The 11,128-nt window shown below is 66.8% G+C and overlaps 2 protein-coding genes and 1 long non-coding RNA gene across 4 annotated transcripts in view; 1 reads left to right on the plus strand and 2 right to left on the minus strand.

Annotated features, from left to right (window-relative positions):
• LOC112960849 (integrin alpha-7-like) overlaps positions 1 to 5,094 on the minus strand; it is a 14,215-nt gene extending 9,121 nt beyond the window's left edge. The window contains exons 1-6 of the mRNA XM_026055456.1: positions 4,925 to 5,094; positions 2,407 to 2,534; positions 2,232 to 2,311; positions 1,889 to 2,144; positions 1,158 to 1,289; positions 835 to 954 (exon numbers count right to left, since the gene is read on the minus strand). Coding sequence (XP_025911241.1) covers positions 835 to 954; positions 1,158 to 1,289; positions 1,889 to 2,144; positions 2,232 to 2,311; positions 2,407 to 2,534; positions 4,925 to 5,094 — 886 coding nt within the window. The remainder of the gene's footprint in view (positions 1 to 834; positions 955 to 1,157; positions 1,290 to 1,888; positions 2,145 to 2,231; positions 2,312 to 2,406; positions 2,535 to 4,924) is intronic.
• Positions 5,095 to 7,675: 2,581 nt separating this feature from the next.
• Positions 7,676 to 10,504, minus strand: LOC112960860. 2 transcript variants are annotated; one of them, XR_003251864.1, is made up of 2 exons: positions 10,403 to 10,504; positions 7,676 to 9,930 (listed from the first exon to the last, which is right to left on the minus strand). It is a non-coding gene; the product is annotated as an uncharacterized LOC112960860 (long non-coding RNA). The 2 variants fall into 2 exon arrangements; XR_003251865.1 differs by having other exon boundaries at positions 10,372 to 10,469.
• BLOC1S1 (biogenesis of lysosomal organelles complex 1 subunit 1) overlaps positions 10,445 to 11,128 on the plus strand; it is a 1,924-nt gene continuing 1,240 nt past the window's right edge. Inside the window, exons 1-2 of the mRNA XM_026055473.1 lie at positions 10,445 to 10,599; positions 10,981 to 11,053. Of these exons, the coding sequence (XP_025911258.1) occupies positions 10,539 to 10,599; positions 10,981 to 11,053 (134 nt within the window). The 5' untranslated portion in view covers positions 10,445 to 10,538. The remainder of the gene's footprint in view (positions 10,600 to 10,980; positions 11,054 to 11,128) is intronic.

Genomic DNA, 11,128 nt, shown 5'->3' on the forward strand with positions numbered 1-11,128 from the left:
CTGCGCCCCTCTGCCCCCCCCGGGGCCCCCCCCCGCCCCGGGACCTGCACCCCAGCGCCTGGCCGAGTCCCCAGCGCCAGCCGGCGGCAGAGCGACGGGACGCGGGTGCCCACACACAGCCACGGAGAGTCAAGGAAAGCCGGGACGGGGATGGAGCCGGGACGGGGACAGGGACAAGGATCCCTGGCCACGCGGCTGCCCCCGGCGCCGGTGGCTGAGGACCACGGCCCGAGGTGGCAGAGGGTGGCCCAGGGCACGAGGGGACACAGACGGGCCGAGAGCTGGACTCACAAGGGGTCTGTGGGCCTGGGGATGCAGGAGCAYGCGTGACGGGGGGGGGTGCGTGCATTCACACGCGTGTGCAAGGTTGCACATATGGGGGTGTGCAAGGGGCTCTGTGTGTGCGCGCCGCACGGGGAGGTGTGTTGCACATGTGTGTGCACAAGGAGGGGTGTGAGGCKGCATGCACACGTGTGTGTGTGCATGTGCATGCGTGCATGTGCATGTGCATATGTGTGCTTGCATTTGTGTGCACGCATGTGCATGTGCATGCATGAGTGCACGTGCGTGTGTGCATGCATGTGTGCATGAGTGCATGGTCACATGCACGCATGGGTGCACATGTGCATTGCATGGGTGTGCATGTGCGTGTGCATGCGTGTGCCTGCGTGTTCCTGCGCACGCGTGTGCTTGCAGGGCCCGGAGAAGACAGAAGGAGCTTTACTTTCCTCTCGTCTCCACAGACACGGGGAGGGTGACAGCGACACAACACGGCTCCAGGGGGACACGGGCCGCGGCCGGTCCCGCGGCGGGGACACCGCCGCCGTTACAAACCTAAGTAGCTATTCTGGGCCACATCGCCGGCGGTGCCGGGCACCTTCTCGCTGGGCTCTGGGCTTTTATACACCAGCTGGTCGGGGTCTGAGCTATCAATGTTTGTCACAAACAAAATACCTGCGCACCCGGCCGGGCCGGGGCAGAGAGAGGGAGAGAGAGAAGCGGGGCGTTAGGGCCGGCGCCGGCCCGCGGCAGGCTGGGGCCGGGGCCAGGGGGTCCCCGTGCCGCCGCGCGCCCTCGCTGCCGGGCACGGGGCCACGCCGGAGCCCCTCGGCGGGACCGGAGCGGCGCGGGCGCAGCCTGCCGCCGCCGGCCCCTACCCAGGTAGCTGTTGGCGGGCACGGGGATGAGCGAGGGGTTCTGGTCCTTCTCGCCCCCGGCTTCGTAGGGGCCGTCGTCGTAATGCGCCAGGTCCAGGGAGCTGTGGTTAAACAGCTCCACGCGCAGGTTCCCTGCCAAAGCAAACAGCGTTAGCGTGGCCGGCGCGGGCGCCGGGGCGGGACGGGATGGGATGGGACGGGACAGTCCGGCTGCCTGCGGAGAGAAATGGGCGCCGGAGCCGCCGGCATTCTGGCCCAGCCATGCACTGGCCTGCGGCACCCTGAGCGTGCACACGCGTGTGAATCCGTGTGCACCCATATGCATGCACACACGCCCGCGCCGTGCAGCCAGACCCGTGCACCCACGCGCGTGCACGCCCCTACAAATCCATGCACGCCCACGTGCACGCACCCAGCACGTGCGGCCAGACCCGTGCACCCACACGCACGCACCCATGCACACGCACACCCAAATTCTTGCACACCCACACATGCACATGCATGCCCACCAGACACAGCTGGAGCCACGTGCATGCACCCACGCATGTGCACGCCCATACAAACCCATGCGTGCCCACATGCATGCACCCGTGCATGCACACACTGACCCGTGCACCCACGTGCATGCACCCACGCATGCACACGCAGGCAGACCCGTGCACCCGCCTGCATGCACCCACGCCGTCTCCCAGCTCGCCGGGGCATTCCGGTCCCCGGCGCCCTGCATTCACCTTTCCAGTTGTAGGTGCCGGGGGCCCCGAAGAGGATGTAGTGGTTGTCGGCGGTGAAGCCGGCCGCCAGGCCCTGCTGGCAGAAGCCGAAGCGGTCGTGGCCCTGCGGCCGCCCCTCGCAGAACTTCCACTCGCCGCCGTCGAGCTCGTCGCGCACCCGCAGGTCCTGGCTCAGCACGAAGCAGCGCCCAATCACGTCCCGCGTCTCCAGCGGCTGCTGCACCCGGTTCCGCGCCTCGTAGAGGTGGGCGCAGGTCTGCGAGCGGGGCCGGGCGTCAGGCGGCAGCGGGGGGGTCCGGCTGCCCCAGACACCCCCCTGCCGCCGCGTGGCCCCGGTGCTCACCACGATCTTCCCGCCGGCGCCCTGGCTCTTCACGCTCACCCCCAGCCACTGGTTCTCCTTGCTCTCCCGCTGCAGGTCCACTGCGGGGACAGGTGGCATCAGCCCCCCGAGGAGCCGCCGCCGGCCCCCCGGCACCCGCCCGCCTCTGCCCCCGGCCCCCCGCGGGACCTCGCACCTCCGTCGTCGATGGGCACGCGCCAGCAGTCGGAGGTCTCGTGGCTCAGCGGGCAGGCGTAGAGGCCGCCCGTGCGGTTGGCGCCTTGGCCGGGCAGCGCCGGCGCCTGGGGGGCCCCCACCAGCAACCTGCGGCGACGGGGAGCCGAGCGTCAGCGCGCCGCGCGGCCGGGCTCGCACGCGCACGGCCGGGTGTGCACGCACGCCGCTGGGCTTGCACRTGCACCGCGGGGTTTGCACGTGCATCGTGGCGTTTGCACGTGCACCGCAGGGTTTGCACATGGACCAGGGGGTTTGCACGCTCGGCCTCCCCCCCTGCACCCTTCCCAGAGGCGCCGAAGCGCCCGCATTGCCGCCGGGCCGGACGCCCAGCCCCGCCGCCCCCGTGCAGCTGTCCTCGCCGCCCCGCGCTTCCGCGCAGACACCGCCGACACACCAATTTCAYGCGTCTGCCGGCTGGGGCCGGGCAGCTGCCCAGGCCGTGCACGAGGGTGAGGGTGCAGGGATGGGTGCACACGGGGGTGCACGTGCAGCCGCACCGTGCGTGCCGGGCGCCAACCCTCCCGGCGAGCTGCTGCAGCCCCGGCTGCTCCCAGGCCTCGGCCGCAGCTCGGTGCACGTGTGGGCAGGGGAAGGGGCACCCGGGGACGAAGCACAGCGGGAGCTGCCAGGGCCCTGCCCGGGTCCCCGCGGGGACGACACGGCGCGTGAGTCCCCCTCTGCACACCCCTCATGCTGCGCCGGCTCCCCGCGGCCTCCCCTGCCCTCTCCCGGGGGACGGGGACAGGGAGCCCCRGGAGGCGGCGGAGAGCTGGTAAAAATAAACTGGAATTCACTCAAAATAACTCGGCAGCAACATGCCCAAAAAAGGAGGGAGCCAGAAAGAGGCACGGGWGCGCCGGCGCGGGGTGCCAGGGCASCGGGCAGTGCCGGGGTGCCGGTGCCCAGGATCCGCAGGGAGCCGGGCGGCAGGGCGCTCGGGAGCCGCCGGGATGGCGGAGCTGAGCCGCCGCGGCGCCGGCTGCAAATACCTGCCCGGGAGCGGCGTCAACAAAAATAACCCTCCGGCGCCGGGAATGTGGAGAGCGCCGCTCCCGGGGCGGCAGCACTCCGGAGTCCAGAGCAGGCTCCCATCCCCGCCRTGTCCCGGAGAACCACCACCGGAGAGCCGCCACCAAGCCGGGGCGTCGGGCGCCTCGGAGCAGCCGGGCGCGGGAAGGTGCCGGCGCTGGGGTCCCAGTCGGCGCGGCCCAGCCCGGCCGGAGCCAGTGGCTCCCCTGGAATCCGGGTGGGCGTCTGCCAGCTCAGCGCCGGGGCACGCRCCCCCTCCGCGCCGGCACCCCGCTGACGCAGCCCGGCCGGCGAGGACGAGCCGTTCCCGAGCCCCCGCGGCCCGGCGGGACCCGGCTGCRCTCAGGGCTATCGATTTTGCTCCCCGCTCCAAGACCTGCTGAATAATTTAGCAGCGGCAGCGGTGGCTCCTTGCCGAAGGGCAGGCGGAGACGTTCCCAGCTGTGCCGGGTCCAGCCTGGCCCCGGCATCCACCAGCTCCTGCCCAGGGGTCCCGCTCGGACGGGCCACAGCCCGGTGCCCCCCGAGGCGGCATTACCCCTGCCCAGGCTCCTCCGGCTGGGAAGACGGAGCAGCGGCAGGGCTGGGCTTGGCTGCCTTTGCCGTCCCGGCCGGGGCTGCACAGGGGACCCCGAGCTGGCCCAGCTGGAGCCGTATGACGCGGTACCTGGGGGAGAGCCCTGGCACCCCAATCCCATGAGACGGAGCAGTCCCGGACACCTGGAGAGCTTCCGCAGCGTGCACACCCGCACACGCGTGCATGCACACCCGCACATGCATGCACACCCGCACACGCGTGCATGCACACCTGCACATGCATGCACACCCGCACACGCGTGCATGCACACCCGCACACACATGTGCATGCACAGGCACAGTGCGTGTGGGGCAGGATCTGACCCCTCCGGCATCCCGGAGACCTTGTCCCTGAGCCGACAGCAGAGACCCCAAGTCACGCAGGGAGCCGGGGCAGGACGCAGCAGCCCCAGCCCCGAAGCGGGCAGCAGCGGAGCCCAGCAGGGACGGGAAGGACGCGGGGAGCCCGGCCGGGTCCTGCCTGCAGCCCTGGACATGCCGGGCGACTCCGCGTTTGCACCGGGAGCAGAACCCGGCCCTCACCCAGGCCCCATCCGACCCAGATCCTGGCCAGGTCCTGACCCTGGACTCCCCCCAGCAGCCCCCAGCCCTGCCAAATCCCAGCGGGAGCAGAGAGCTGCCCCAGCTGTTTCTCCAGCCAGCAGGAGCAGCAAACCTGACACCCTCCCGGGTGGCACCCGGGGGATGGGAAGGTGACAGACCCGCAGCCCTGAGGCCACGGGGATGGGCGGGCTGCTGACACCCCCTCGCTAGCTCCCAAAGTTTGCTGTGTGAGGTGCTGGAGGAGACAGGTTCCCACATGCAGGAGCATCACGGCGAACCCCCGGGAGGCGGCGGAGGCAGGGACTCACCAGCTGGCGGGCTCGGGTCTGAGCTGCCGGTGCAGAGCCACGGAGAAGCCGAAGAGGCTGCCCTTGTCCCCATCCTTGAGGAGGGTGTTGGTGACGTCCAGGTTGAAGGCAGCGCTGCCCAGGAGGTGCAGGCTGAGCCAGGGCACCCAGAGGGGCAGAGGCGCTGCCATGCCGCGGCGGTGCCCAGCCCYGCGGCTCCCGCTGCCGCCGGCTCGCGGAGATCCCGGGGCGCCTCCGCTGCCAGCGCCCGCCCGCCCTGCCGGCACGGCTCGCTCCGCTCTGGCTCGCAGCGAGGAGGAGCACGGGCTTCGCAGGCAAACACGCCCCCTTCTCCCAGCGTATCGCGCACCGGACTGCACACTGCGCTGCACAGCGTATCGCAGTGTATCGCACCCCATATCTCCGTGTATTGCACCCCGCGCTGCACAGTGTATTGCAGCATATTGCACCCCCGTATTGCAGTATTGTACCCCCATATCGCAGTGCATTGCACCCCCATATCGCAGTGCATTGCACCCCGCGCTGCACAGTGTATTGCAGCATATTGCACCCCCGTATCGCAGTGCATTGCACCCCCGTATCGCAGTGCATTGCACCCCGTGCCGCACACCGTCAGCCCGCACCCACGCGCGGCAGCAGGCAGCCCCGTGGCCCGGCTGCCTCCCGGGAGCTGCTGCTCGGAGACCTGCGGGGTGCAGGCACAGCCCCTGGGGACCGGCACCCCGGAGGGTTTCTCCGGCCTCCAAACCGGGGTTCATCCGCTGCCGCGTCCAGCAAGGGCCAGGCACGCCGCGCTCCGCTGGGGCTGCCGGAGGCAGGCTGCCTCCGGTGTGGGGAGAGGCAGAAGGCAGCGCTCCAAGCCGGGAGCCTTCCCAGGTGCTGATCAATCTGCAGAGCACTCGGGAGGCGTTTGCCGCCCCGGATTTCGCCACGCTGCCCCGAGCCAGCCTTGCCGCAGCGACACCCCGATGCTGCACGGGGGCCGCTTGCTCCCGGGGCAGCTGCCCCGCTGCAGCCAGTGGCCGTCTTGGCCATCCCGAGTGCAAGCGCACGGAGCCCGCTGCGGCACGGCCGCGCTTCGGCCGCGGGGGCCAGCGGTGGCAGCACGGCCGGGCCCCGCRGGAGCAGCTCGAGCGCTGCCCTGTGCCCCAAACGGGAGCTCGGGGGGGAAGGGAGAAACGGGGGCCGTCATATTTTCCAGCGCACCGGCTATTTTTAACCACTCTCCAAAGGCCTGCAAAGATATTTGTGAGCTGGCAAGGCCGCTCCGGCCGTGTGAATTAGCTCCAGCTCGGTGCTGGACGCGGGAGCAGGCGCTCGTCCCTCCGGCAGGCTCGTTCCCCGGCTTGCCGGACCCACGGGACACCAGGGCTGCCGGCAGCCCCTTCCCGCCTGGCCCCCGTCCAGCCCTGCGCACGGCTCGCCTGCCCTTTCCCCTTCCGCCATCCAGGATCCTCTTTAACATCCCCGCTGACGTGGGAAAGGGACGAGGGGAACGCGGGAACGGACCCATTCCAGCCCCGTCCCACGGGGCCAGGCCTGGAGGGGCTGCCGTTAACCCCCGCCGTGCCTCACCTGCCCCCCCTCGTGCAGAAACAGGGGCGAGCCGAGCCGAGCACCGAGCTCRGAGCCCAGAATTCCCCTTCGGCCTCTCCTCTTTCAGCAATAGCCGTAAATTGCCTGTCTGACGAGCGGGGATGGCATCACCGGAGCATCAGGCCGGTATAAATAGAAAAGGAGGTGGTTGCGGTCGGGAAACGAGATGACGGGGCAGTCTAAATTAAAACGTGACCCGGGCCGGCGGTGCGGGTCCTTGGCGCAGAGGGGACCCCGCCAATCTGCCCCATCTAACGGAGGTGCCAGCGCAGGGATGCGAGCAGGGCGAGCGGGGGACACGAGGGCTCCCAGCGCATGTCTCCAGCGGCGGAGAAGCGGGTCTCACCCTGCTCCCCCCCGGCACCAAGACCACAAGCTTCAAAATAAACAAGCTTAGAGGTCCCCATCATTGCCTGGATCCTGAAACCTTAATGGGCGTCATATTCCTAAGCAAACCTACAAACTCACTTCGTTTTCCCTCAAGCACAACCCAAACTCGCTACAGCATCCCAGGGCTCCGGAGCTCGGGCCGCTGCACACGGACGCGCCTTGCTGCCAGCCCTGCCTTCTGCTCCGCGCTCCCATCTTTCTGCTCGGCAGCACTAAAAAAATCATCGCCCTTCGCACGTGCTCAGCCGGGATGGACCGTTGGAGCAGCCACTGCCGCTTCCCAGCCAGGGAATTCATCCTCCTTCCCCACGCCAGGCTCAGTAACTTGTTTGGCTAATGTGCCTGAAAACGGCAGCTGGTCTGGATTAGGAATCATCAGAGATGGCAAATCCACTACTTCCTTGGAGGCTTGGCCCCCCCGTCAGCAATCTGCCTCGGGGTAGAGGCCCAGCGGGTAGGGGAATTCCAGCCCAAAAAAGCATTTTGTGAATGGAGAAGCAGACACCTCCCCACCTTCTGGTCCTTCCTGGCCTCCGCGCGCGCTGGGAACGGCCACGTCCCTCCCCGGCACCAGCTGCCTTTCAGGATCCAGCAGTTGGATCTCGGCACAGCCGGCTTTGCCGCGCAGCGCGAGGCGCTGTGCAAGCGGGAGCCGCTGTTACCACCTCCAGATGAGCGGACAGTAGTGAGAGCGGGAGTGCGTGCGTGCATACGTGCTCGCTGATGCTCCTTGGAATCGCTACAGACTTTTGTTATACCCTCAGCGTTGTCTCATGAGAGTTTTATTTTCAATACAAGGGCCAACTTCCAAATGAGGCTTGGTTTCCAGAAGGGAACGCTTTCTCCAGGCCCGACTCACCCATCAGGACGTTGTTCCCGCAGGCTCAGGCATGAAACATGAGGGGTTTTTTTTCGGTTGGGATGAGGATGAAAAGGGAGGGGGAGGGTTGTCAAACAGCAACTCACACGTCATGAGAAAAGACTTTCTTGTTTAGAGGCTTCGCTTCACTCCAAGCCCTTTCTTGGATTTGAACCCTCAGCTCCTGGAAGCTGCAGCCTCGCCCCACCGGCTTCTGAATAGCTGAAGTCAGGGGGCAACACAGGGATGGGAGCAGAGCTCAGGACACGGAGGAGGAGGGAGAGGATCACCGCTCGCTTCCAAACAGACGGAGGGAGGGAGGGAGGGAGAGAAACACTCCCAAGAACTCCTCCAGGTCGCAAGAGCGGCCAAACCACTTCAGTGCCATTAGCTCCGTTAAGGGCTGAATCAATTCCAGGCTCCCATAGCCCCTCTGTGGAGCAGGAGAAGAGAGAGGGGACAGTGGAGGGCAGAGGAGCAGCCGTGCTCAGGAGCGGCTGCCGCGCACCGCCAGCCCTGTCCTGCAGCAGCAGCCAAGGTCAGATCGCAGCTCTCTCGTCAAAGACACGAGAGTGTCTTTGCTGTTAGACGCAGTTTCAGCAGCGGAAGCCGCGGCGCAGCCCAGAGCGTGCAGAGAGCCAGAGACCACATCTCAGAGAGGTGTTAAGTCCCACGCACACCCCAAGGAGGTGTTAACTGTTACCAGCAAAGCTCCTTCACAGGCCCTTGACATTCACTGCTTCATTCCTGGGGAAGGAAGGGCAGGCACCGGGTCAGCGCGGTTCGGCCAGCAGGGCTTTGCACTGGAGCTCCTGCGGGTGGGAGAAGCTGCCACGAATTATCCCTCTGAACAACGAGACTCCCTAGCAACTTCTGAGAGCCCCGAGCGGTCAGCACCCCCCCGAAATACACCCACACCTCTCGCAAGCAGCAGCCGACCTCCACACACGCCAAGCCCCAGCGCAGGGAGGAGCAGAGCAGCTCCGCCGCACGCAGCCCCAGAGCACGCTCTGCCCCACAGCACCCCCATTAACCCGGCACCTGCGTTAGCCGGCAACGAAAACACATTCCTCTGCCCTTCCCATGGCTGCATGGGCTTCTGCAGGCGAGGACTTGTTTGCGTAACTGGAGCAGGCTGATACTGGACAGGCGTGTGGGGAGTAAGCGGGGGTTATTTTTACCCATTCACTGGTTTATCTTTGGCCACATTTTATGCTCGAGTTCCTGCAACTGTAGCCAGAGTGCCTCCAGGTCACCAGCTCAGAGCACAGAGGCAATGGAATACCAGAAGAATGAGGAACTAAACCCACAGTGAGATTCCAGCTGGGATGCAAAGACCCCTTTGGAAGGGAGCTAAGAGCGACAACTTTTCTAGCTTACAACTGGTGGAATTGCCTCCTCTCTGTTCCTCCACTGAACGCCTGCTCCAGGTTGCGGCACGCACATCCCACTGCGTTTCGGTGGTGAGAGCACGATCCCTGCCAGAACTGCCCTGTAGAGAGCTCAGGAAGAAACAGTCAACACGGAGGCTGCAACAAGGCACCGCTTTGTGCCGTCTTCACCCAAAGTCCGTCGGAGTGACTCGAGCCCTGCCTGCCTTGCTAGTCCTGAGCCGGACAAGCACAGCCCCTACCCCCTGCTCTCTCAGCCTTTTCTGGGCCACACTTCTCACCTTCCTGATACTCCCTGCCCCCGGCCACTCCGAGGGGATGACAAGATCTTCCCTCTCCTCACCCTGCTCCATCACTGAGGCCAGCCGGCGCCTGTCCAACAGATCTGCCTCGTTCCAGGTCTAAAGCTGATTAAACCCAGTGAGATCAGACACATCTAAGTATTTCTGCCAACTCACTCTTGTGTCACGACGCAGTGCTGGAGTGCTCTGCAGTCCAATTTAATTTCCATAGTGCACTTGGCTGGCTAACAGTCGCATCTTCAGCGCCTGGCGGGCTCTCCCCCCTCCTTTGCCACTTCATTTCTCCTGCCACCAGCGCTATCCATTACCCGAGTCGCCCATGCCTGACATTGAGAAGCCCTGCTCAGGGCGATTCCACGTTACTTGCGCACAGGAGATTCGGACAAAACCTTGGTCCCACTACAGGGGGGAAGGCAGCGGAGAGCCCATGAATTCCTGTTCTCCTGCAGAGCGGGTTGGTCCAGTGGGCTGGGAAGTAAAACAGGATTTAGAAGACACATCCTGAAGTCCTGCTGCAGAAATCACCCAGCCTCTCCCTGCCTCAGCTGCAACTCTACATGGCCCTCACCTCCCAGGTGGGCTCCTATAGGTACCCACAGGCCCCCATGCCCTCAGCAAGCCCCTATAGCACCCACAAGCCCGACTGGGCCCCTGCAGCACCCATACACCCCGCAGGCCTCCGTTCCCCCAGCTGAGCCCCTACAGTGCCCATAGGTCCCCACAGGCCCAGCTGGGTCCCTATAGCACCCACAGCCCCCCAACCAGGCTCCTATAGTGCTCACACCCCCAACCAGCCCCCATTGCCCCCACAGACCCAACTAGTCCCCTGCAGTGCCCACAGGCCCCCACACCCAAAGGCTCCCCCACAGACCCCTATAGCTCCCACAGGCTCCTATAGCCCCCACAGACCCCCAGCCAGGCCCCTGTAGCCCCCTCGAACCCCCGAGCCTTTCTGGCCCCCCCGGGCCCCCATAGCCGGGGCGGGGCGGGGTCACGTGGGCGGTCACGTGGCGGCGGCGGTGGTGGTGGTGTTGTTGTGGCGCGGCCCGGTGCCGGGTCCGGGTCCGGGTCCCGCCATGCTGTCGCGGCTGCTGAAGGAGCACCAGGCCCGGCAGAGCGAGCGGAAGGAGCTGCAAGGTGAGGCCCGGCCCGGCCGCTGCCACCCGCCGCCCCACGGCCCGGCCGCCGCCATGGAGAGCGGCTCCCCTCGGGCAGCTCCCGCCTCCCCCCCGGCGCAGCGAGGGTCCTATTGGTGGAGAGAGCTGTCACTCAAAGGAGGGCCGCTCGGACGGGGGGATCCTATTGGTCCAGAAAACTGTCAGTCAGGGGAGGGGGTGGGAAGGGCCCGCTCCGCTCCCGGGAGGGGCGGGGTGGGGGATCTGCCAGAGCGCTGTGCCGTGACGTCACTGCCCAGCACGCGGACGTCATGCGGCACCCTAGTGACGTCAGTCGTCCCCCCCCTTTGGATGCGGGGCGCCGGGCGAGTTCGGGCCTCACGGGCTCCTGGTCTCCCCGCAGAGCGGAGGCGCAAGGAGGCCATCGCCGCCGCCACCTGCCTGACCGAGGCCCTGGTGGATCACCTCAACGTCGGGTGAGCGCGGCCCCCGCCAACGCTGCCTCCTCCAGCCTGGGAGCTTCCCCGCGCGGAGGCTCCGGCGGCCCCCCC

This window comes from Apteryx rowi, unplaced genomic scaffold (genome assembly GCF_003343035.1).
Source record: "Apteryx rowi isolate R43461 unplaced genomic scaffold, aptRow1 scaffold_999, whole genome shotgun sequence".
Lineage (NCBI taxonomy): Eukaryota > Metazoa > Chordata > Aves > Apterygiformes > Apterygidae > Apteryx > Apteryx rowi.